This window comes from Ochlerotatus camptorhynchus, unplaced genomic scaffold, assembly GCF_037179485.1.
Source record: "Ochlerotatus camptorhynchus isolate MF236.1 unplaced genomic scaffold, CSIRO-AGI_Acam_v1.1 ptg000840l, whole genome shotgun sequence".
Classification (NCBI taxonomy): Eukaryota; Metazoa; Arthropoda; class Insecta; order Diptera; family Culicidae; genus Ochlerotatus; species Ochlerotatus camptorhynchus.
The window spans coordinates 513,410-539,865 of NW_027041300.1; the positions used below are offsets into that span (position 1 = coordinate 513,410).

At 39.2% G+C, this 26,456-nt stretch overlaps 2 protein-coding genes across 2 annotated transcripts in view; one reads left to right on the top strand and one right to left on the bottom strand.

The window, feature by feature from the left end:
* The window catches only part of LOC135715273 (band 7 protein AGAP004871), a 609,777-nt gene that overhangs the window by 313,483 nt on the left and 269,838 nt on the right, over nucleotides 1-26,456 (top strand). The gene's annotated exons all lie outside the window — the stretch shown is intronic.
* Nucleotides 58-14,042, bottom strand: LOC135715274 (uncharacterized). The gene is made up of 4 exons (XM_065238611.1): nucleotides 13,757-14,042; nucleotides 1,078-1,230; nucleotides 751-1,014; nucleotides 58-692 (listed from the first exon to the last, which is right to left on the bottom strand). Exons 1-4 carry the CDS (start codon nucleotides 13,872-13,874, stop codon nucleotides 58-60), a joined length of 1,170 nt encoding a protein of 389 aa, XP_065094683.1. The 5' UTR covers nucleotides 13,875-14,042.

Below are 26,456 nucleotides of genomic sequence, written 5' to 3' on the forward strand. Positions count from 1 at the left end.
TTATTACTTATAAAAAACATAATTTTTTTTTTCGAAGCAATATTTCTTTAATTTCTATCAGTTACTAGTACAAGGCTGCTGAACGTAATCTAAGCAGAATCCCCTATTATCGACATCATTTGGAAATTCTATTGAATCGGCGTGAAATGCCAACCGAAACGGTCTTATGCTAGAAATCACTGTCCTTTCCACGGAACTGACTTCCGCATTGAACGTTCCACCACAGATCTTATCCTCGCATGTGCTGGCCATCGGCAGCCTGTCAGCCACTTTTGCACAAGGAACCATCAGCCAATCGTTGGTGCAAGAGTTCGGAGTTCCTTGGGTTCCTCCACCAACCATTGATGAAACGACACCATTAGAGTTCCCGGATAGGGTAAAAGTGCGGGTTCGATTTTGTCCCACATCCGGACAGGCTGTATATTGGATACTGCAAAAATTGCGTTCCGTCCGAATACAAATGCTGTAATCTTGGTTGGAAAGCTGTCGACCACTGATGGTATCGAAGTTGAAGCTCTTCACTCGCCCGCTGACACCGGTCAAGTACTGTAGACAGCCTTGCTCAGCCTTGGAGATGGCTCCACATGGGATTTGAGAAATTCGAATTCTCCAAGACCGAGGGAAGCTGGGTCCACTGGTGATAACTGTTAAGATGATTGGGTTACTCTGGCCCATCCCGGCATCGATGTACACTGTTTTGTGGAAATAATGTTATGACATAAGTATTATACGTGACTATTTACAACGTACTGTGATCTCCATTCGAGTTTCCGCAAATCGTCGGTGCTGGACTGCCTCCGGAAACCAAGAACTGATCGTTGTTGCAAATGTGATTTATAATCTCTGGTCCATTGATCGAGAACTGATCGAAGTCCAACCGAATTTGACAGATGTCGGGATGCATTTTAAGCACCGTCAGCTGACAGCTACCGGTTCCATCTGTCGTGTCCGGATGGTTTGGATTTACAAAGTATGTGCCATTTTCACGAGCCACTCCACCGCATGAAGCCATGACTGCAAATTAATTCATAAGTTGGTAATAAATACCTTATTTTTTCAATCTGATTGATGTCTTACAAATACAACACGTTCCGTAACCACCGGCACAAGGGCCAGCAGGGATTCCACCTCTAAGTACGCATTCATTGTTCGGCTGACAGGAACCGTATTCTCCCGACGACGCTGAACACAGACCCTGGCCCCACTGGAAGACGGTGAAAATCGGAAGAACTGAAAGTAGAAGTAGAAGTAGAACATAATCAAATCAGCTTGAATTTGCAATTCATCATAATCGATCAATCAACAAGACTAATGAAAAATACCAATAATGGACACGTATGAAAAAAACGTGCCACAACCATTTATCACATTGATTAAGCCACAAAGCTCAATCGAATCATCAACACTTTGTTCTCGACAATCTGAAATCATTCGTTTTCCCATGTTGTAATTGAGTCATAAAACATACTTCATCATTCTCTCGGTGCTCCTCAGCGCCTTCAAACAGTAGTTAAATCTTCTACAGCAGCAGCAGCATTTCAGACTCCGTCAGAAGAAGCTTATTGGATCTGACTTACCAGCTATGCTAGGTATATCTAGCCATCCATCCAACCACCCAACCAGGCCTGGTTCGGCAAAGTCAAACAAGAACCTTTCTCACAGCTTTTCTCAACCTCGACAAGACTTGGCACGAAAGTAGAGATGAGTTGAGCATCCATCCATGCCTCTAGTTGAAGGAACGTGAGAAGAATATCCACTGACTCGGGGAAAAGCCTTACACCACCAACAATCTGCATCTATCCACAGTGAGGGAAGTCTGAAGGAAGTGTGATTATCCGGCCTGGCGCCATTACACAAGATTGAATACTCGACTGGAAAGGCGTTAACGAGTGTGATGTTTACTGGGACTCCCGTTGCTCTCCAAGGCATTTTTTCACCCATCATGCTCATGATTCCAGACCAAAAGCATTCCGAAGCACTTTGCCTGTAGCCACATTTAGCGAACATTAGAGACACCGATGCGATGTTGTTGCCGTTCGCTGGTAGCCTTCCACCAGCTGTAGGTTAAGTATGTGGATCTTTCATTAATCATCCTTGCGGTTTTGTTTGCTTAAACACATTCAAAGTGAAAAACTTGTACTCACGACACAATGTTAGTTTAAGATAAATTGTATGAGATTTTTTTTCAGAAAAGATGAGATGATTTATTTATAAACTGGCTTTTTTATCGATACTGCATACAAATACTATGGATGGGTGAACTTGACCATGCTCTAGTTTATGCATAAACCGTGCAATAAAAATTATAACATCAATAAAAAACAAATTTGCAAAAGTTGACCTTAAATGAAAAAAATAAAATTGATCACACCAAGCATTTGGAATCAAACTAATTCCATACACAGGATTCTTCATTCCTGGTTTACAACTTTCTCTTACAGAGCTTTAATGAGATTTCAGTCCAGTCTCAGATCCTTGGAGCTTAGTCTCAAGTAGGTGAAATGAAATTAATTTTCCAAACATGTTGCTCGTGCCTTGAAACATAAGCAGTCCATATAAGTTGTACCTATTGCAGCAAAGATTATTGGCAACGTGGAGCATTATTTATAGTGTTCAAAATCATAAGGCAATGCATGATGCATTCTCTTCATCGGTTTTCTCTTTAGTTAACATTCTTGCACAGTTTAAAAGGTCGTGTAAATTTATATTACAATGATGGAGCATCATATATCATTCAAGTTTACATTTTAGATCGTGTAAAGCTATGAGACATTGCAAGGAATATTCCAAATGTTGCATCCACCCATCCATCTTTGTAAGCAACATTTCTTAAGGTTCAATTTACTTTGATGCATTTTCGAAAAATTCGATGCAGTTTTTTTCGACGCATAATTTTAGATTGCAAAAAGCTGGCGTCCTTCGATTCTTTTTGCTATTTACACAAAATGACGCGAGCTTTTTGCAATCTGAAAAAAAAATGCATTTGAATTTTTCAAAAACGTTTGCTAGTTTACGTGAATGAATGTTGCATGCATAGATGTTAACATCAGAGGTAAAATTCAGTTTTTTTTTCTGTGTGGGTCATTTGTCAAGAGAGGTATGGATGTGAACCACTACTACGTCTGGGCATGAACTTTCAATACCTGTTTTCACTAGATTTAATTGCTCAGAACCACACTTAAAACAATTACGGTGTGTGCTTCTACAAACACTTTCAATTGAAATCAATTTTAAAAACGATATTTGCTTGAATAATATCATTTGCATCGTTAAAAACGCAAGCCGCGAATAATTTTCTAAGATAAAACTGTTTTGTTTACCTTTTCTATACAACGCATTACGAAGTTGTGTGTACGAATCATCAATGATCGCATCCAGTGTTGTCGATTTAATTGAAGCAAACTGTTGAAAAAAAAAATGCTTTTATTGCTTTTAAAGGTCCTTACTCTGTGTTCAATTTAAAACCATCACTAATAAATGTTTAAAAAGAAATCTTATCTTGTTTTTCTAGAAAAAAAATAATAAGTAAATGAACCTACAAATCTTCTATTGGGAGATTGCCGTAAAAGCTCGACGCAGATGTCGCCACTGCATGATGATGATAATGTTGACAGACTGCATATAAAATTCGTGAAAATTAGCATTAAATCATAATTTTTATCGAGCCTGCGTAAAATCCTTCCAATATAACATTCGAATTAAAGAAGAAAATGTTTTCACGATCATACTGATGTGCATCTTTCCAGATGAACTTTCATTAGATATTTTCATTTAATTTCACAGCTCCATCAATGCTGCATCGTACATATGATGTAAACAGAAGTAAACTGCTCAATAACTCAAAATAAAGATGATTTGTCCCCTTGTTATCACTTTATAAACCATCGAGCACCATTTTTTAGTATAGTGCATGTTGGGTTAATCAAGTTCCGTTGCGGTTTCCGTCGAAAATTGTGAGTATCAATGTTTACCTAAAAAAGGCTGAAAGGAACATTTATTGAATATTGGCGTCCTATACAACCATTTCTCCATTATCACCAGCATGATACAATCTTTCTTAAGTAAATTCACTTAATTTCCACTTTCATCCTAGTAGAAATCGCACATATTCACCATTTTTCGAAAAAATCAGCTGCGCAGGAGGTAACCTCTACCTCTGCGTGCAAATTTGTTAAGCATAATTTTCCATGAAAACATCTTGGCGTCTTGCAGTGAAACTTTTCCAAGCTTTCACCACCTACATTTCGAAGTGAGAACTACTAGAAGGAGGATAGTTTTCAAATTTTCCAAGCAAAACAGACGCTTTTTGGGGCAAATCGGTCCATAAAGAAAAACTAATAATTTCCCGTGGAAACTTTTGCTTGAATCGTGTAAGAAAACGTGTTTGAAAACTATTTGTTATTATTTCGGTATGGATCAGAGATGTTTTCATGGCAAATTATGCATAACAAGTTTGCACCCACAGGGAGAGGTTACCTCCTGCGCAGCTGCATTTTCCAGAAAATGGTTAATATGTGCGATTTTCACTAAGATGAAAGTGGAAATCAAGTGAATTTGCTTAGGAAAGGTTGTATCATGCTAGTGGTAATAGAGAATTGGTTGTATGGGACGCCAAATTCAATAAATGCTCATTTTGGCCTTTTTTAAGCAAACATATTGATACTCACAATTTTTGACGAAAAACGCTCCGGAGCTTGATTTACTCAACACGCACCATACTATAAAATGGTGCTAGATGGTCTTCAAAGTGATAACAAGATGACAAATCAGTGCCAACATTTCAAAGGGGCGTAATTGCTTTTGTAAACAATGGCTTTAGCTATCGATTTCTCGCAAATAAAAGTCCATCCCTCCAAATTAACAGTGCTAGCTGGTAAAGGAAACATTCATCTACCTGCTTGTGTCATTAATCTTCATTAGTAAGTTTTAATTCACGAGAAATCGACGGCTAAAGTCATTGTTTACAAATACAATTACGCCCCTTTTAAGTGTTGACACTGAAATCATCTTTATTTTGAGTAATTGAGCAATTTACTTTTGTTTACCATCATATTTACGATGCAGCATTGATGGAGCCGTGAAATGAAATGAATATATCTTATGAAAGTTCACCTGGAAAAGTCAAAGCTGCACATCAGTCTGATCGTAAAAACGTTTTCTTCTTCAATTCGAATGTTATATTGGAAGGATTTCACGCAGGCTTGATGAAAATTATGATTTATTGCTAATTTTCACGAATTTTATATGCAGTCTGTCAACATTATCATCATCATGCAGTGGCGACATCTGCGTTGAGCTTTTGCGGCAATCTTCCAATAGAAAACATATGTATCGTTCTGAAAGCCATCAGCTGATATGAAAAAGGTGGCAAAATGTGTGCAAAAACAAAAACATAGCTGCACGCTATTTTGAGGCTACTCATTTTTGAGTCGAAAATCACTCAGTCCAGCCAAAAGGGAAGTTACCCAAAAATAAGAAAACATGCTTTTACTATAATTTGAGTAAACGTGCTTACGGAGGAAACTGGGTAACGGTTACTCAGATGATGACATTTGTCAACTGAGTAATCCTTACCCATTTCGATAGAAATGAATGAATGCCCTATGAATGCTTTATATATACATTATTTCGTCCAGCGAGAATATTAAAAAATATGAAAATGATAATTCTGTATTTTTTTATACCAACCTATTTGTTAGAGCTGTGTTCCTCATCAACTAGAGAGCAGTTCATTAACTACGTAGACAGTTTTTTGGGATTATTGACCCCCCCCCCCCCCATTTAGTTTATGAACAGCCCCTAGCTGGTGATAGCTTTCGCCATCCAGGCTATTAAGTAGCTATTCATTTTCACTTCTTTACATCTAAAAACAAATTTTAGACGCAAAAATCGCCTGCTCACAACTTCAAAGTGCGCCATTATCAAATTGATGTCAGAACCATTAACCCAGAATCTGGGAAGATTCCAATAATCGGAGCAAAACCAGTTTACTCATTACTCCATACAGCATGCAAAAATGAGTGCGATCTACCCAGTCACTGAGTAGCCTCAAAATAGCGTGTGGAGGAGAGAAGCGTGAAGACTGAAATCAAAAGTTCCAATCGAACCGTCAAACGCGGTTCCAATCTTGCAATGTAAATAAGGCATTTCATGAGGCAGCTGCGGTTAGCTGATTTTTTTTGTTTACCGAGAAGTTTTGACAGTTCACAGTTGAAGTGACAGATCATTCCCATTAAAAATAGTTTTGTTTATATTTACATCTTGCTTTGCAGCACTTGATCACTCATACACTCACAGCTTTTTAGCTATCAGGTCAACTGCGAAACGTCCCATGGATCATCTTATTGACAAATCCAAGTTTATGCCGGCCACCGCAGCGCTGTAATCGTAGCGGTGATGAACTTGAGATCATCTGTCAAACTACATTTATTTTCAAGTTTGTGATAAGAAAACTTTGTTTTACGTGTTATTGTAATTGCTTTATTCAATAACAGAAAGCAAATATGAACAGAAAAGTAGCGCCGGTAAGAATGGTAAGTAAATCCTAATTTTTAAAAGCAAAATTATTGAGATTTATTCAAAATGAAAAATATGTTGCTCCCAGCAAAACATCAACAAATAATGTTAACAATATTTTTACAGGATTCAAACTGAGAATGCAATCCTACAGTCAGGCATGGAAAATCATTTGCATTCATTTCGTGCATTCATTTACATTCATTTGCCCCTTACTTTTTTCATCAATAGAATTCAGCAAAATGATGTATGGAGCTTTTGTAGGTTTTGTTATTAGCTACAAGTTTTGTTAAAATTTTAAATGCGTATCTCTTATGCATGACGAACCAGAGCGAACAGAAGCCACTACTGTTTTTCAGTGAATGTATTTTACATTCACTGAAAAACACTAACAAGTTCTGCTCGCTCTAATTCGTGATGAAGAAAAGATACAGATTTGAGTGTTGAACAACAATTGTAGCTAATAACAAAACCTACTAAAGTGCTATACATCATTTTGCAGAATACTGTTGATGAAAAAAGTTAGAGGCAAATGAATGTAAATGAATGCATGAAATGAATGTAAATGATTTACCATGCCTGCCTACAGTATCATCCCATTGGAGATTGAATTGATTTATATTGAAGCAATCAAAACAATATATTGTTCCATCCGCAGAAACATCATCTTTCCCTATAGCTAAACCTGAATCTTTCCTATAGCTGAAGGACACAATAGTTTTTTTAGGTTTTGTACAAGATTCATTCATTTTAATAGCATGTTTACACGAACTAGCACACTAGCACACAATTTCCAAGGGCTATCACTATCACTATCTGATCACCTTCGGATAGTGCTTATTCCTGTCACCAGGCGCGTATTAGTTTAAGTTGGATTCGTCAATAAACACGAGCGCTTCACAAGGAAAAGCTTGAAGAGTATTGAGATTGAGATTGAGATTGAAATTTATTTTCTGAGATTTAAATAATTATAATCAAGTTTGCGAAAAGGATACTATTTGACTTATGGAATACACATAAAATACAAGTGAAATCTTTTGAGATTCTTTGTTTAAATTTACACACTTAGTTTTTTCTACCAAGCATGGCTGTGCAAATTACGGCAACATTTTTTTTTACTGAGATCTCAGCAAACATTTCATTTGTTTGCTGAGATTCAGCTAAGCATTATCCGAGACTCAGTAATCAAATGTCACTTTTGCTGAGATCTCAGTGAAACGTATTTTTGCCAAGATTTGCACAGCCGAGCTCGGTAGAAAAAAAACTAAGTGTATACATCAATGTCAAACGGTAAAATATTTTTAAAAATGGCAAAGCCACTGATCGACTGCCAAGTTTTTAATCGCTGGATTTGTATGGCTGATGAATACTAATTCTAAGCATTATGAACCTATCATCTAGTTTTCAGTGAATATCGTGATAGACTACAAAAATAGTGATTTTCAATACCATCATTATGGTAGCTAACTGCGATGGAATGTTATTGTTATTCACCAGCTATAGGGTAGAGAACTACTTTGGCGAGAACTAGCGCCCATTTTGGACCTATGAAGAAGAAAACATCAAATAAATCCATGATTTTGGCGTTAAAAGGTAAACTCTGCTTTTGGTACGATACTTTAGTTAATAAGCTACCAAACGAAGTCAATAAGAACGCGTGATATGAATGTTTGCACCCAATATTCTCAAAAACAAATCAAGCGCTCCGACCGAATCAATTTTTAACTTCATCCGATAGGCCGAAGTAAATTCATTGGCGTTTCAATGCATTAGGCCGAGTTTAGAATCCGTAGGCCGAGTTTGGCGTCAAGAAGGAGTGTTAGACTTTTAACAATATCTCAACAATTTGTTTCCCTTTATCAAATCTTACGGTACGGACGGAAAGGTAAATAAATTTAGTAGCCATCAGTAATAATAACATTCCCGTTGGTGCTAAACTACGCTAGATTAGGAAAGATTTGCAGGCGAACCAGCCCCAGGCTGAAAGCCTCCCTAATAAAGATAAATCAATCAATCAATAGATTAAGAAAGACTAAGTGCGGGTTGTGCTTAATAGGCTGAAAATGGGGTATTTAGCCCTATTCTCGTTATGTTCTCACGAAATCTTTCAGTGCAACGAAAAACATGTGAACGACCCATGCACCATGACATACGAGCGAATTTCGACGAATTAAATACAGAAAGAGAGCCGCTCTTAGGAAACTCACCGCACGCTAACCCTTCAAGGTCAGTATGTCAAAATCAATCACGAATACAAACGAGTTGCGAAAAGGTGCTTTCTTCAGTATCGACGTGGATTGCAGAGAAATCTTAAGTCACGTCCCAAGCAGTGTTTGAAGTTTTTCAACGAACAACATCATGAAGCTATGATAGATAATGGTAACGTGGCCTCATCTACGCAAGATATCTGTCAGCTGTTCTCTGAAAAAATTGCTAATGTCTTCACGGACGAGAGACTGAGTGACGACTATGCCCGACTGGCTGCCAGTTATGTACCACTCTCGGTCAAAGCATGAGCAAAATTGATATCAATCCCGAGTTTTCCAGGGCTTCCTCGAAACTCAAGCCGTCGTACAATCCGGATCCTGACGGAATTCCATCGGCGTTCCTCAAAACGCACTTGGACAGTTTGTTGTCTCCACTGCTGCACGTTTTCAAACGGTCCGTGGACGTCGGCGTTTTCCCATCTTGTTGGAAGCTGGCGCACATGTTTCCAGTACACAAGAAAGGCAACAAACAGGACATTGGCAACTACCGTGGCATAACTTCGCTTAGCGATGTTACTGGATTGTTCGAACTCTTTGTTATGGAACCATTACTCGCTCACTGTAAGCCGTATATTAGTATCAACCAGCATGGTTTCATGGCTGGTCGCTACACTGCCACTAACTTGCTGTGCCTTACTTCCTACATCTCTAACAGTATGTCAGATCGTGCTCAGACGGATGTCATTTATACTGACTTATCTGCTGCCTTCGATAAATTGAATCATCGCATATCAATCGCTAAACTGGACAGGCTTGGTATCCACAGCTACCTTTTACAATGGTTTCAGTCGTACCTCACCGATCGCTATCTTACTGTTGTCATTGGTGATCACCAGTCCCGTACGTTCGCTGCCACATCAGGCATACCTCAGGGTAGTCACCTGGGACCGCTGATTGTCCTGATTTACCTCAACTGCGTGAATCTGGTAATTGAGGGACCACGATTAACTTACGCAGATGACCTTAAACTCTTCCTTTGAATTCACTCAATTGAAGACTGTTGCTTCCTTCAACGTCAGTTGAATGCTTTTGGTGATTGGTGTATTCTGAATCATTTGGAAGTTAACCCGTCCAAATGCTCTGTTATCTCTTTTTACGCGCAGGAAAGTGAATATTATGTTCAAGTATGTTTTGTTATGCACTGAAATTGAGTGCGTCAACCAAATTAAGGACCTGAAGTGATTCTGGATACACAACTCTCTTTCAAGCAGCACATCTTGTATGCAGTCAACAAACCTTCCAGAATTCTAGGGTTTATCTTCAGGATTGCCAAAGACTTCACGGATATCTACTGCCTTAAATCGTTGTACTGCTCCTTGTCTCGCTCCATATTAGAATACTACTCGGTTGTCTGGACTCTTCACTACATCAAAGGTGTCGAAAGAGTTGAGTCTGTTCCCTTCCGATTGCCTAGCTACGAAAGTCGTTTGCAACTGATCCATCTGGAGCCCCTGTCGGTCCGAAGAGATACAGCAAGAGCATTGTTAATTGCAGATATTTTGCAAGGACGCACCGATTGCCCTGTTCTCCTTGAGCAAATTGACATCAATGTTCAACCCAAAGCCCTATGGAATAATTCAATGCTGCGCCTGCCCATATCGATGGTTTACAGAGACTCTTCAATAGGGTCTCGGCACTATTTAACTTTGACCTGACTCACCGGAGATTTAGTTTATTTTTTTTTTCTAGATCAGTTTGGTTTGTATAGCAATGTTCCTTTTTTACGAGATGCCTATTGAATTATTGATATTTAGTTTTAATACTTTTCATGTTCAGTTTAGGGCCATTAGGGCCAATGCCGCCTGTTGATGTTTAGTCATAAATTAATAAATAAATCAATCAAACATTACTGAATGCAGAAGACGATTATTCTCAAAGAACAGTTTATTAAAAAAAAAATCGAAAATTTTGGATGATCTCACTATAAAAAATCCTTACATCGAGACGTAGCTAATTTCTAGTTTCTCATCTGAATATAACAATAATCACGCATGCGTCATGTTCAGTGTGTTTGCATGGACATGTTGATTTTTCCAAAGAATATCAAGAATGTTCTCCAAGAACAGCTCAAGAGGGAAAATATGACAGACTTTTCATTTTATTATGGATTGTGCCTATCGTCAATTATATCTGACGTCCATTATGCCTAACATCCATTATGCCAGCCATTGATTATGTGCACCGTTTAATGACGTGATGCGATTTATTAATTTAATATTATCAGCCTAGTTTTTAATATGGGAGACGAACCAGCCCAGGACTGAAAGTCTCCTTAATAAAGATATATAATAAAAGTTTCTATTAATCGGCTTACGTCACTTTAAGATGTCTGTATGTAGCATTTATGACAAAGATGATGAATCATCTGGTCAAATAGTATAATTAAATGAATTTCAGACTTGACCTATACCAATTTTTAATTAATTATAATGAACTTTTAACAGTGTCCGTATTTCGGTTCATTTCGGTATTATGGTGAGCGCTGGATGTAATAATGAATTACAAAAAAAAAACTACAATGGACAGCCCTATGGGGTGGAACGCAATGGTGACGTAGGACTACGTGGTCTTTTAAAATAAATCTTATTTGTTAACTGCAGCAGAAGCTTGTGTTTTGGTTAGGAATAGGAATTCGAGTGGGGTTATCTCTGTTTTTACTCTTTAGTATGACGCGCTTGACATAGATGGCCCACAGCAACTCACGATTTTCGCAGGCAATCTATTTATTTATTTATTTATTTCGTCAACCAACGTAGACTAGTACAACTAATACAGTTTTGTTTTCTTAAATATATATTTATATAAAAAAAGTAGTGTCAGCTTTCTTCTCTTTTCTTTTATGAGTTGTTATTTCTTATGGAATAAAAATATTGCTTTAGTTTATGCCGAGACATTGTAAAGTCAATGGTTTCGCAGTGTTTATTGTAAGAGGCCATCATGCGGTTTAATGGCCCATATTTTGCATAATTTGTGCGATGATGTTTTATGGCAAATAAATTTCGATTTCGGAGTTGCCGAGTGGGTGCATGGAAATTTAATTTTGATAAAAGTTCTGTTGAGTCAATTCGCTGCGAAACGATATCATTTACAAATGAAACCATTGCATATTCACGACGCTCTTTTAATGTTTGTATGTTTATAAGCATGCAGCGTGCTTCATATGATGGAAGAGGAAATGAAGTCCAACCTAATTTACGAAGAGCGTATAATATAAATTGTTTTGTACTGTTTCTAATCTTTCTTCGTGCGTGATTGAAAATGGAGACCATACAATGCTGCAATATTCCAGTATTGACCTCACATAGGCAATATATAGTGTTTTAATTGTGTAAGGGTCCTGAAAGTTATAGCAAAAGCGCTTGATAAAGCCTAGCATGTTATTTGCCCTGTGAATAATTGTATTGTAATGGTCTATGAAAGTTAGCTTAGAGTCTAAGATAATTCCTAAATCCCTAACTCTTTCACATTTGTCTACAGTTTGATTTCCTAATGCAATTGAAATGTTTGAAGTTGTTCTTTTTCTACTAAATGATATTAAGTTACATTTTTTACATTCAATTCTAGTAGACTTTTTTTGCACCATATGTAGAATATGTGTATTTCATTCCGGAATATATTGATGTCTTCTTCATTTCTTATTTCCAAAAAGAGCTTCATGTCGTCGGCATAAATAAGCAATTTAAGTTTTTTGAGAATGTAAGATATGTCGTTTACGTATAGAATAAAAAGGAGAGGTCCCAAATGAGAGCCTTGGGGGACGTCTGAAGTGACTTGAATTGGGCTCGATTTCTTTCCGTTGAATTTAATTATTTGTTGGCGGTTAGTTAAATATGATTCAAGCCATTTCAGGAGCCCTGACTTAATTCCAATTTTTTGCAGTTTAAAGAGTAACATTGGTATGTCAATGCGGTCAAATGCCTTGCTAAAGTCTGTATAGAGAGCTTCCATTATCCATTGCATTCAATGAATAGTCTATAAATTCAAGTAAGTTGGTCGAGGTCGAACGACCCTTGAAAAAGCCGTGTTGCATGTCAGTAATTCTATTTTTGATTTGGAGAAATAATTTTTCGTTGATAATTGACTCGAAAAGCTTAGGAATGCAAGAGATAATGGCTATACCACGATAATTACGTACGTCAGATTTTCGACCAGATTTGAAGATAGGTACTAGAAATTAGCTTTTCCAAATTTTAGGGAAGGTTCCGGATTCCAGGGACATATTAAAAAGCCAAAACAATGGAGCAGTGAGTTCCATTGCTAGACATTTAATAAATACTGGAGGAATTCCGTCAGGTCCAGGACCTTTTGAGGCATCTAAATTTTTTAAAGCCTGCAAAATGTCCTGCACTTGAATCGGTGATAATATTAATTATCAAAGCAACAGTGGCCATTCGTGCAATTTTCAATAGGGACATTTTGAAAAATGATAAAGTCTTAAATTTAACAGATGCGTCGAAATATATCTGATCGATTTATGATAAAATTATTGAAATTGGTCCAAGGGCAGCTAAGTTATTAACGTTCAAAATCTTTCATAATTTTGTTACATGTTCCATTTTCGGTTTTGGCAAAGTGAACTCCCATATAGAAAACACAGACGTAGTCCGACGTAAAAAAAAAATGAGATTAATAAACGTTTTATATTCGGTGCACAACGGAATGTTCAGAACAGACTTCCAAACGACATAGCCCACACTCATAATCCTTGTTCTATTGCTTTAATGGAAAACGAATAACTGATGATTGGGTGTCGAGTACTGCTATAGTGGATTGCGCTGATTATGTTGATCTTAAACTGACGTTAAGTCCCACACATTCCAATATGCTGCTCAAAAAGCTTTAACCGCAGAGAAGCGGGTGTTCTACCGCCTTTCCAACCTTCACCATCATCAGCCATCACTTATTCCACTACGGTTTACTTTGCAAGCCCCAAGAACCCACTCGAGAAAAATTGTGTCGGAAAATTCGCTTACATCTTCGGTCCCTGCTGGTAGCTAAATTCGAGAGTGCTCTCGATTTTCTAACTTCACTTGAGGCAACATCACCACTTGACCAAATTGCTATCGTCACCAGTATTTTCAGCGATAGCATTTTTTTGTTTGTCGATTTTTCTCTTGAGTAGCACAAACACACAGTTTTTCGTTATTACTGGATTGACGGGCACTTCTAACGATATTAAATTCGGCACGGTCTCATGTTTTCACGTCAGTCTGTGACAAGTGCCTGACATGAGTGAAAAGTGGAGGGTAAACGACTTTATAGGAGCACGTCCGAAGATCGAATGGTGCGAAATAAACCGTTGGAGCTATGTAAAAACAATCATATTTATAATTTATGATGGCACCTCCACAAGCAGCGTGCGCTTCTACTGGGGATGGGTGTGATGTGATGATGTACTTTTTTCCGCTATGTTGGGCTTTTGTTTTTGTTCCTATGATGTCACACTGGATAACTTTTGATTTCAACGAATTGCTGATGTTATAAATGTACCACCATAGAAATTTCTTCTTCTGCTTCTTCCACCTAACCTTACAATGCCATGGCATAAACAAGATCAATATTTGATTTCCATACTATCTTAGTAAGGAGGAAATTAATAAAAGACACATATACTTATTTATCTTCGATGAACTATCCAACTGTTTCCAATGAAAACCAAAAACTGAATTACCAACCAACCAAATAACTTCATAACCAATTAAACTAAAAGAAAGAGGGAAATGAAATACTAATAAATCAGAATTGAAATTAAGCGTTTGGTGGATTAAACAAAAATCACGTGTTACCAAAAATGCAAAGGCTCTTTTATAATTTTTTTTTCACTTTATTTAGTTCTGGATTTTTTTTTGTCGCAAAGACAGTTGGAATCAAATTATTTACTATTAACTATTAAATTTTATTCAAGAAAATATCATTACCACCCCCAATCATATTGTAAGCAACTAATCTTAACATACAGACTAAGGCCTGGGTGGCCTTTGCTGTACAGTGTGACCCCACCTATCTTCGTACACAGATCATGGATGACCCCTCACTGATGCTTATGTGAGCAAAACGTGAACAATCATTAGTTAAATCAAATATAATGCAGCATTAAAAATATTGGACACCTTCTGATGAAATGATATCAAGATTTTACTTGAGGTCTTTTACCGAGTGGCAGCTGAAACGGGTATTATAATGTTAAATTTCACCCCGTTGATCAATTTATATCCAATCTAATACCAATCGTGGACTTTCATTGTTCTTGATTCAAACGTCTGGAAAGGGAGCGCTCTCAGTGTAACTTGTTATTTATTGGTATGGCAACATAAACAATAATTCCATTTACCAGCTTACATTATATCAATGCATTTGTTTGCATAATCCGTACTTACAGATTATGTGATTGGCGGCTTTGATCAAATGGTGTGTCATGTTGCTCTACCCCCCATTGTTTTGTTTTCCTTTGCAGAAAAGTTAATTTCTTCCAATGACTTGCATTGTATTACAAAACCGTTCTACAGTGGTAAGCATAAAGTAACATCAGGGGAAAGTTAAAGCATAAGGTACTCATGGATGGGAATAAGATAATAGTGGAGATATTTATGTAACAAAGAGAATACATGTAAATTCACAACAGTACTGTCACTCTTATCTAATTTGGTTCGTCCTTGATTGAAAAAGAGCTGCTAGAGCCCACAAAAAGCATTCGAACTATTTCCTTCCAAGCATGACGTCAAGTTCAATTGTTGGTATGTTGTATAATATATAATATTCATATGTCTCTTTCAGAGTGGAACATTCGAAATTTATAGAATTCGTCAAGCGCTCATTAGGTGTATATTTGGTTGAGCATTGTTGTTAAACTTGAATTTAGTAGGACACATAACTCATGTAATCAAAGCGAAAATGTGTCAAAGCATTTTTCCTGCTATTTGAACCATAAAGAACAACGAGTTCAACGAAACAGAAAGTATGGAAATAATTCACTTGGCTCATGGTTGGATTAAGCAACAAATTCCGATTGTAGCTGTTACTCGGAGCAAACCAGATTGAATATGTGTAATTACCGTAAAATATTCTATTCTAAAACAATGCTCATCTCATATGACAGTCATCCAAGCTCATGAGTGCACCGGATAGTGAAAGTTGCGGAACTACGCTGCAGCTGCTACGAGATGATTAGCAGTCCAGTTTCAGTTTCACCGATAGCACAATACTTTTGGACACCCTTATAGTACCTACGGAAGCAGGGAAAATATCGATTAACTCCGCTGTTGGTGAAATCTCATCCCTATGGCACCAGCGTTTGTCTTCTGGAGCGAACGAAAACATGCTCCACCACTTCGTGGTCGATGAATTATATATGAACGACACATTTCACGCCTCGGTGACAGTGATTAAACTTGTGTCAACTCGCGTGATGCTTGACATCTTTTGGAGATAATGGTTGCCACATGCCATGGTGTGCAGTGTAGTCTCTATTATACAGCAACAATTGAACGCTTCAGTTGCTAGTTAAGATAGTCGTCAGAGTGTTCCGTAGCATTCATTATTAGATATGTTTGGTACCTATCCAGGCGGTTATCAAAAAAATGGTTTTATGTTGCAAAAGTATACACATAGCGTACATTTAGACGAACATCAAACTGCTTTGCACCAAAATATGCTGTTTTTTTTAGCAAGATATAAAAATTATATAAATTTGAACACCGGATTGTTCTTCAGGGAATCTAAATGAAGGATACATAAAAACTTATGAATATTGCTTTGCATCAAAACCAGCTTGATCAATATCCCCCAGAATCAAAATTGATGTACAGTGAACTCTATACATATTTTTTTACCCAAAGGTGATGTCTGAACAACAGCCTCCTTCACCCCTGCCCACCCCCTTTTCCACACTATCGCCCCCTCGTCAACCTGTTCCCCCTACTCCAACCATTCCCTTGAAAATTGCTGCGACCCCCGCCATAAAGCTTACCCAAGCGGCTCAATAGGTCCGTGGGTTGTTTTTTTCCGGCCCAAACAAAAACCTTTGAATATTTCTCGGATTTCGAAGGATCTGACAAAACATTTTTCGGCCGTAACCGATATCTTTAAGGTGACGTCAAACAAACTGCGCGTTCCCGTTGATGACCTGAAACAGGCAAATCGGATTGTTGCCTGTCAATCGAATATCGAGTCTACGTCCCCAGTTGTGACGTAGAAATTGAAGGAGTGGTCACCGAATCGAGTCTGACTTGTTTGGATTTCCTACAAGTCAAATCTTTCAGCATTTTCAAAAACCGTGCCCTCCCGAAACTCAAGATACTGGACTGCATCCAACTGCAGTCAGTGTCGCTCATAGGCACAAACAAAAAGTATACCCTCTCATATTCGTGTCGTGTGACCTTTTCAGGATCGGCATTACCTGACTACGTCACAATTGGGAAGGTTCGACTACCTGTACGCTTGTTTGTACCGAGAGTAATGAATTGCTTCAAATGCAAACAACTAGGTCACACCGCGGACTTTTGTTCCAACAAACCACGGTGCGATCAATGGGGGAGGAGCATACGGAGGGTCCTTGTCATGCTACCCCAAAATGCGTTTACTGTAAGGATGCTCCGCATGCTCTGAGTGATTGCCCGAAGTACAAACAGCAGGGAGAAAAACTAAAGCGGTCTTTGCAAGCTCGCTCTAAGCGCTCGTTAGCAGAAATTTTGAAAACGACCGCTTCATCTTCCCAAACCACCCCAAAAAGCAACAACACATTCCACCTCCTGCCAGATGATGATCAGGGCTCTGACTCAGAGGTTGGTGAAAGTAGTTCTTTTGTCTTTAACGGCAACACGAGGAAGCAGTCCAAAACAAACGTCACCCAAAAACCTCGTAAGGTCTCTAGTACGGACTCTCAACTTACCTTGAAAAATTGAAGTGGTAGTGGAAATGTAGCAAAACCCTCACCACCGGGATTTAAAGTTTGTAATTTTAACAAAGACTTTCCGCCACTTCCGCGATCATCCCAGATATTCCAGTTTTTCAGCCAGAAAAACAACTGAATAACCAGCAAGATGCAAGCATGATGCCATGTTCACGTTTTCTGGAATTGTGGAGAGCATCTTCAATATATTCAACGTCTCTGGCTCAACTAGGAACATTATTAATTTAGTGCTTCCATTTGTGAAAACTCTTTTGAAGCAACTAGCTTTCTAGGTGGTCCTTCCTTGCGTCGATCATATCCTTTGATGGATAATTTTCCGAATGAGGTCGGGGATATGATCTCTGTTCTTCAGTGGAACTGTAGAAGTCTGATGCCGAAACTTGACACATTAAAATTTTTACTTCACAACTCACTTTGTGATGCATTTGCTCTTTGTGAAACATGGCTTTCTTCAGACACCGATCTCCCTTTCCACGATTTTAACATTATTCGCCTAGATCGTGCTTCTCGGGATTAATAAGCTCCATTCCTTCTAAAGAATCGATCTGCCTTGCGTAACGGGCATTGAAGTTGTCGCATGTCAGGTAAATATCCGAGGTAAAAGCCTCAGTATTGCCTCAGCCATCTTCCTCCAAGAACTGCGATTTCTCGCCAAGGTTTCTCTGATATCTGCTCAGCTTTATCTGAGCCTCGGTTGATCTTAGGAGATTTTAACTCTCATGGTACAGGCTGGGGGGCGGGAACTGTACGACGACAACCGCTCAACGTTGATATACGACATGTGCGACATCTTCAAAATGACAATTCTGAACACTGGGGAAGTAACACGAGTGGCCAAACCTCCAGTAAGAGAAAGTAGATCAGACCTCTCCCTCAGTTCGAGTTCACTATCGTTGGATTGCTCGTCGAAAGTAATTCAAGATCCCTACGGTAGTGACCACTTGCCAATCAAAATTTCTATTACCAATGGTTCATCTTCCACTCGCTCGGTTGACATCGCGTACGACCTCACGAAAAACATCTACTGGCAACAATTTGCGGCCGCGGTTCTCGGTGGTACTGATTCGGTTGAGATACTCCCTCCGCTGGATGAGTACTCCTTTTAATCGTGACTTATCGTTGACTGTGTTCTTCAAGCACAGACGAAACGCGTTCCGGGTGTTTCCGTTCGCAAATGACCTCTCACTCCGTGGTGGGATAAGGATTGCACCAACGCGAACAGCGAGAAGTCCGCCGCGTTTAAACGCTTCCACAAACACGGTAAGGTCGAGGATTTCGAGCGGTACACCGACCTCGAGAAAACTTTTAAGGGCTTTTTTTTTTTTTTTTTTCCTTTGGTTTGTTTTTTCCGTCGATCTTGTTTTCCGTGCTGAGCACCAATGCTACCGACGTGCCAGGAAGGCAGCTCCCACACCTGGACCCTACCTATTGACCCATCAAACTCATGAACCGGGGACCAACGGCTTTACTTCCCATCTGAAGGAAGGCGTGATCAGAGATGTTATGCCTCAGAACATCCCGGCGGCGCCGACTGGGATTGAACCCAGGCCTGCTGGGGTGAGAGGTAATCACGCTTACCACTACACCACCGGCGCCGTTTACTTTTAAGGGCTTGATTAAAGCCAAAAAACGCGGTTACTGGCGTCGGTTCGTCGATGGTTTGTCGCGAGAGACTTCCATGAGAACACTCTGGAATGTCGGCAGGAGAATGCGAAACGCGTCATCACCGGTCAACGAAGACAAGGAGTACTCAGACAGTTGGAGATTCAGCTTCGCGCGGAAAGTTTGCCCGGATTCGGTGTCGGTTCAAACCAACGTTCGTGATCGTCCGTCGGGTAATAACGAAATAGATTCCCCGTTTTCGATGGTGGAATTCTCACTTGCTCTCCTTTCATGTAACAATTCAGCTCCAGGAATGGATAGAATCAAGTTCAACTTGCTTAAAAATGTCCCAGACGCTTGTTGAACTTATTCAATCAATTTCTGGAGCACAACATTGTTACGGATGACTGGAGGCAAGTAAGAGTTATCGCCATTCGAAAACCTGGTAAACCCGCGTCGGATTATAACTCGTACCGTCCCATCGCGATGCTGTCCTGTATACGGAAATTGTTGGAGAAAATGATTCTTTTTCGTCTAGATAAATGGATCGAGTCGAATGGTTTACTTTCAGATACGCAATTTGGATTTCGGAGAGGCAAAGGAACGAGCGACTGTCTTGCGTTGCTTTCAACTGAAATTCTATAGTTCCTCTGTAAATTTTGATCTGACCATGATGCAAGAAATCCAAAGAATACCAGATCACCATCGGTCGATGGTTGTTTCCTCAATTTTTGCAATCAAGTACCACCATGTAACCAACGATAAAAGATTTTTCACAGATGGGTCAACCATAAATGGTTCCACTGGATTTGATGTATTTAATCCTATAAACTGCAAAAACCATGCTCCGTATACGTTGCGGAACTCGCAGCTATTTTTTACGCTGTAGAGCGAATTGCCTCACTACCTTCTGACCATTATTTCATTTTTACGGATAGTCTTAGCTCATTGGAGGCTATTCGTTCAATGAGGCCGATGAAGCACTCCTCGTATTTCCTGCCTGAAATACGATCTAAACTGAGTGCTTTATCTAACTGCTCCTATACTATCACCTAAGCTTGGGTCCCATCTCATTATTCAATTCCGGGCAATGAGAAAGCGGACTCGTTGGCTAAAGTGGGCGCTATGGAAAGCGATATTTTTGAGAGACAAATCGCCTTCAACGAATTTTTCTCCATTGCTCGTCAGCAAGTCCTCATCAGTTGGCAACAAAAATGGAATGATGGTGAATTGGGAAGACGGTTACATTCTATTCTCCCACAGGTGTCGAACAAACCATGGTTCAAAGGGTTGGACATGAGCCGCGACTTTATACGCGTTATATCAAGGCTTATGTCCAATCACTGCTCGTTATACTCGCACTTCTATCGAATTGGGCTCTCAGGCAGCAATTTATGTGCGTGTAGCACTGGTTATCACGATATCGAGCATGTTGTTTGGTCATGTACCTAACACCGTGTTGCCAGATCTGAGTTATCTACATCCCTTAGGACCCGAGGAAAACAACCCGCGATTCCCGTTAGAGATGTCTTGGCGAGCCGAGACCTCGACTATTTGAATTTAATTTATGTATTTTTAAAACGGATTGATTTGAGGATTTAGTAGTTAGTGTCATCTTGTGTTCTCCCAAGTTGTTAGCTGCGCATCGGTGTACCCCCATGTTTGTCTTTTTCATCAGAGTGTCACCTAGTTCGAGATCAAGAGCACATTGCTCTCCAAACCTTGTGTTCACAATCCCTACCCTGCCATCCATTTGTTACAATTTGTTACCCCTAACCTCGAGATAGCCGCGAGTAATCGGCCCCCGTTTTACTAACTTTAGTTTTAAGTAATTTTGTTATCCAAACAATGAATATCGGCTCCGCAAAGCTACAGCAAATGAACCTGGAAAGCCACGAAACGAAAAAATGGCTAGTGTAAAGTTGCTTGAACATTAGGGTGTTTCATTTTGAAAAAAGTGATGAATTTTTGATAGGCCACCCTCCAGTTCGATTCATAGCCCCAAAATATGAACCTGTGCAAAAAATGGTAAAGATTGATGAAGGTTTAGAGGTCGCGCCAATGATTTGGATTTTGTATGGAGATTTTGGTGAATTAGTATGGGAAATTATTGATTTTCGTTTACATTGCTCTAACTTTGGTTGTAGTTGTCCAAACGTTGAAAAAAAAAAATATGTGGTTGTCATGACAATGATCAACAAGCCTGTTGTTGTTGCGATGAAATTGGCGTTGTTGCCTTGTACATATTCATCTGTCAATTTACCCTATTTTGCCATTTTTTCACATTTTTATAATTCTTGATACGCTGCAAAACTGAGCGTAGCAACTGTAGGCTTTTTGTTTATTGCCATAGCAATAACATACTAAATTTTTTCGACATTTGGACAAGTAGAAGCAAAGTTATAGCGATATAAGCGATTTTTTAAATTCTTCCATAGTAATTCCCATACAAATTTCAAATCATTGGCGCGACCTCTAAACCTTCATCAATCTTTACCAATTTTTGCACAGGTTCATATTTTGGGGCTATGAATCGAACTGGAGGGTGGCCCATCAGAAATTCATCACTTTTTTCAGAATGAAGCACCCTATTGAACATCCATCGTTCGAAGCAGTCCTCGTCGTCAGTAGTAAAATGGAAAACAAAGAAGAAAATACAAATAGCATCTTAATTGTAACTTAAAATAAATGGCATATTACTCACTTATTTACTAAGGAAACAACGTCCATTGTGTCATGCTGGATGATCAATGTGTAGTGTTAAAAGTACAGGATCATGAAGGCTGTACAGCGAGTTTTGGGACTCAAGCAGCAGTCAGAATTTTTACAACGAACACAGCTTGGGCAAAATACCTTCTCTGTTCCAGCGTCTGCAGTCTCAACAATCTACATTGATCTCCGTATTGTGGTAGGTTAAGCGGATCACGCCAAAGGAGTCATCGTAGAGCATATCTCACGAATTTTCTCTGAATTGCTTTAGGTGTTCAAGTTGACTGCTCAACAAACAATTGTCAGCGCTAAATTGACTTATCGGCATCGTCAACTCCCTGACCATCACGGACTGTGTACACGAAACGAAAATCAATTATTTTATTCATGTGATTCACTTATACATTTTTTTTCCAAAACATCAGCCTTATACTTTCTATAAGACAAACCACATAGGTCCTGTAAGAATGCATAAAAGGTATGTGTGACCGCTTATACATTTCATTTAACACATGATCTTCATTAACTTTTTGCAAGGCGTCTGCTTATTAGTTGACTTAAACATTTTATGAATAATCAGCAATAGAAATTTGCCAAAAGGTATAAGGAAATTTCTATCCGTGTAGTATTGGTCTTCCGGAAGCGTCTTGTAGTAAAATTTGACGTATGTTTCATCGTCATTGATAACACATGTCAATTTCCCACACAGCAGGCTATCAAATAGCTTCCGAACCCACGGTTGGACGGATTCGGCTTGTTTTTGACTCCGTTTCGGCTTCTTCTGCTTTTTGCAGCACGTTCCTTGCCTCTGTTTTTTTGGCAAAATCTCGGACAGAGGCCATATTGGCCAAAGCTTGGGTGATCTTACGGTCCAGTTTTCGGTTCCCCGGTCCCGGTTTACGGCCATATTTCAGTGTGTCCTTGAAGGTAACTTCTGCATCGAACTTCCGGATGGCGTTTCGGACAGCTCCGATACTTACTTTCTCCATTTTTTGCCAACTTCCTTACTGATAGGTTGGGAATAGTGACCATTTGTGCACAATCTGTTTGCACTTTTTCAGAAAAATGCCTCGCCTTTTGATGATTTTGTTTAAAAAAAATGCACTTTTCGTACACAAACTTGTTGAACAATAAGTAAACAACAACACACATAGATGAACAGCTGATTAACTTCATAGGGGTAGAAATGGTGGCCATTTGATAGTGTGCTTATACTTTCTGGAACATCCTTTGGATTTGTAGATGTTGATCTTTTAGGATAGAAAGCACGCTGATCCGACAAAATGTAATTCTTGCCGAAATCAAAAAGCACATCATTCATGATGATTTCAAAAGCATTTGAACAAGCGCACAATGAAGTTATTCCTCTGTAATTCATTATAATATTATCCTGGCGAACTCCTATTTTAAACACTGGGAACATTACTGACATCTTCCAATTGGATGGACATGAGGAAATGTTGAAAAGTAGCACAAGCGGGAAAAATAACTCTAGATAGAGCTGGAATTAGGGCGAAACAGCTTTTGTAAACAATGACTTCTCTCGGAGATTTCAAAGAATTCAAGGCACGTCCACGCAAATCAACATAACCATCGGGTAGGGGAAGTCTTCCTCTATCTCATGATGATGTTGATTTGCGTGGGCGAGCCTTAATTTTCTAGAAATCACCAAGAGAAGTCATTGTTTACAAAAGCTGTTACGCCTTAATTCTAGCTCTATCTAGAACTCTTCGTCACATTTTTGAGGATACAAGAGGGTATGCCATCTGAACTGATCATAGAGTACTTCAATTTGGTACCACTAGGTGTATCTCTACAAGCATGCTTGGGATACACAGTTTTTCTCACGAACTGATCATTTGCTAATATGTAAATTTGCACAGAGTTGACCAAACATAGTTCTGTTTGAAGCAGTCGATAGAATAGGGTTTAAGCTTTTTAAAGATATGTAAAAAAAAGCAGATTTTAATTCTGTATTTGATTTTGCGTTGCAAAAATGAAGTGAGAAATACTCGCTACACATCTCGGACTTTAAGTGTAAAAATTAATTGGTGTTGATTCAAAAGACAAGATTTACCTGCTCTTTGCATGTTTACAGTAAACTATGATTCTAATCCATCAATTACTCTAAATAAAACATACTTTTAACAACTGAGTGGAAAGTTATTAAAAAATGAGCAGTTGGTCTGTAATTTGGTGTGCAGACGAAGTAGAATCGTTGAATGCACTCCTAAAGTAAGTGGCAAACAAATTGAACTTTTCTGAAGCGGAATTGGCAATTTCGCTGTCCAGAAACATCTCAATAGGCAATCCATCCTTCTTAAGTTTGAAATTGACGAATTTATAGAAATGTCGTGGATGTCTGCGTAGATTCTCTTGCGTTCGTATGCAGTACCGTTTGTATTTACAGAAAATGGTTATACGTGCGATAATTATTACTGGCACATGCAAAACGTTGTTTGGCGAATGGACAGTGAGATTGGCAGGCAGGTTCCTGGGGCCCTGGGCACTGCGGTATCCCAGGAAATAGCAAAGTCATCAGCCTGGCAGGGTCTGGACCAGCTGGCCCCCGTTACACCGACGAAGTGCCACTACAGGACGTAAAGCGATGGGCAGTCAGAAAAATGTGGGAAGCCTGAGAAGCAGAGTGGTGCCAATCCCAATCCATTTTCATCCAAAGAGTCAAAGAAACGACGAGCAAGTGGACGGATATGTCGAAACTACGGGCCCAAAAGGTGGTTTCTCGTCTTAGGACAGGTCATACAAGGATCTCACATAGTTTTGGTGGGACGCAGTTCCACATAATTTGCTACATTTGCGGAACCACTGCATCAATGGAACACATCCTATGCCTGTGTTTGCAATACCAACATCTGGAGGAGCAGTACGCACTTCCCAACAGAATTAGGGACATACTGCGCGATGAACCTTCCACTTTAGCGACAGTTATTTATTTCCTCAAGGACGCTGGGTTATACAGCAACATTTAGGTCCTTTTAATTTTCTTTTGACTGACGGGAAATCTCTGCCGGACGGGGGATTACCCCTCCTACGGTGGAGCTCCGATCTCTTTCAGAACCCTACATAACTTTGATGTACCAGATTGCTTTTTTTTGTTGCCTGTATGTATTGTTAGTCTTTTACTGGAATCTGTTTTAATTGCTTATATTTGAGTACATGTGAATTGTAATCCAACTCCGTATCACAATTAGCAGGCAGTACCCCCCCTCTGGGGCCCCCTATTTTATTGAAATGAACTAGCCAACAGCTAAAAATCTCTCTAATAAAGACAAAAAAGCAGGTTCGCATGGCTGAGATCAGGGGGACTCTATGCTTGTCAACCACTTATTAACCCTCATGCTTTAGATCTTACGCGTTTAATTCGTGGTAAGTGTGCATGGTGATTTTGGAGAAAGCCTGCGCAGTGAAACATAATCAACAAAGTAACTTATCAACACAATAGTAAAATGCTGCACAGCACTGTCCATGTCTTTTGCAGATTCTAGGATGTGCCAGTCAATTTGGCGGTGTGCTTCTAATAATCTTTCAAAATCAGCAAGATGGAAGTTTAATCTGGAAAGCAAAGAAGTTGCATCAGCAAGACGGAATGCTCTCGAATGTAGTTGGCTGAGACAGTCTAATAGTAACTTCAAAGGCGGAATGATCGACATCAATAAAAGTGGTTTTACAGCTTCATGAATCACACATTATCCAAAGCAATATCCAAGATTCGAGCGTTTTGGTTAGTATTTGATATGGTTGACTTGAAATAGCCCATGTAGACTAAAGCCATCAAGAAAAGAGGCACAAGCAACCAAAAGATGTTCGTTGTTTGGTGTGTTCCAGACAAGGGCTGACTGATTACAATCGCCAAGAAATATAGCATAATCGTTACAACTTAGCTGTGAATGAATTGTTGCAATAGACTCGATATGGTTATTAATGCTACACAAGTCTTTCTTACTACTGCTTAAACGATCGTTGTAATAGGGGAAATGGCTCTAATGTTGGCCTATGGATCTAAGATTGGGTCCATCGCTAAATATCTGCTATTTATAAATTTTATCTAGATGAACGCGTCATTGGGACGGTACTAATGGATATTTTGGTCGCTATTGAACATGAGCATGAGCATGAGCATTGACGACCATACATTTCAGTAGTTGCTACTCCGTGTTTGAGCAGATTTAGCGAAATTTGCACAAAGAATTATATGAATAGGGCTTGGGACTAGCTATCCATTCTCAGTGTACACAATCCGGAGAATCCATATTTTTGAGGTCAATAATGGCGCCGGCCACGTCCTTACGGTCATCGGGAAGAGAAAGGAATGTTATTTCAACAACCGTTGATACTAGAGACCGATCGGTCTGGGATAAAGCTTTATCCGTGTATCAGCCTTAAATTGGGGAGTAAACCTCTGCATCTCCACGGTTGTCACAGGAAGGACGTTT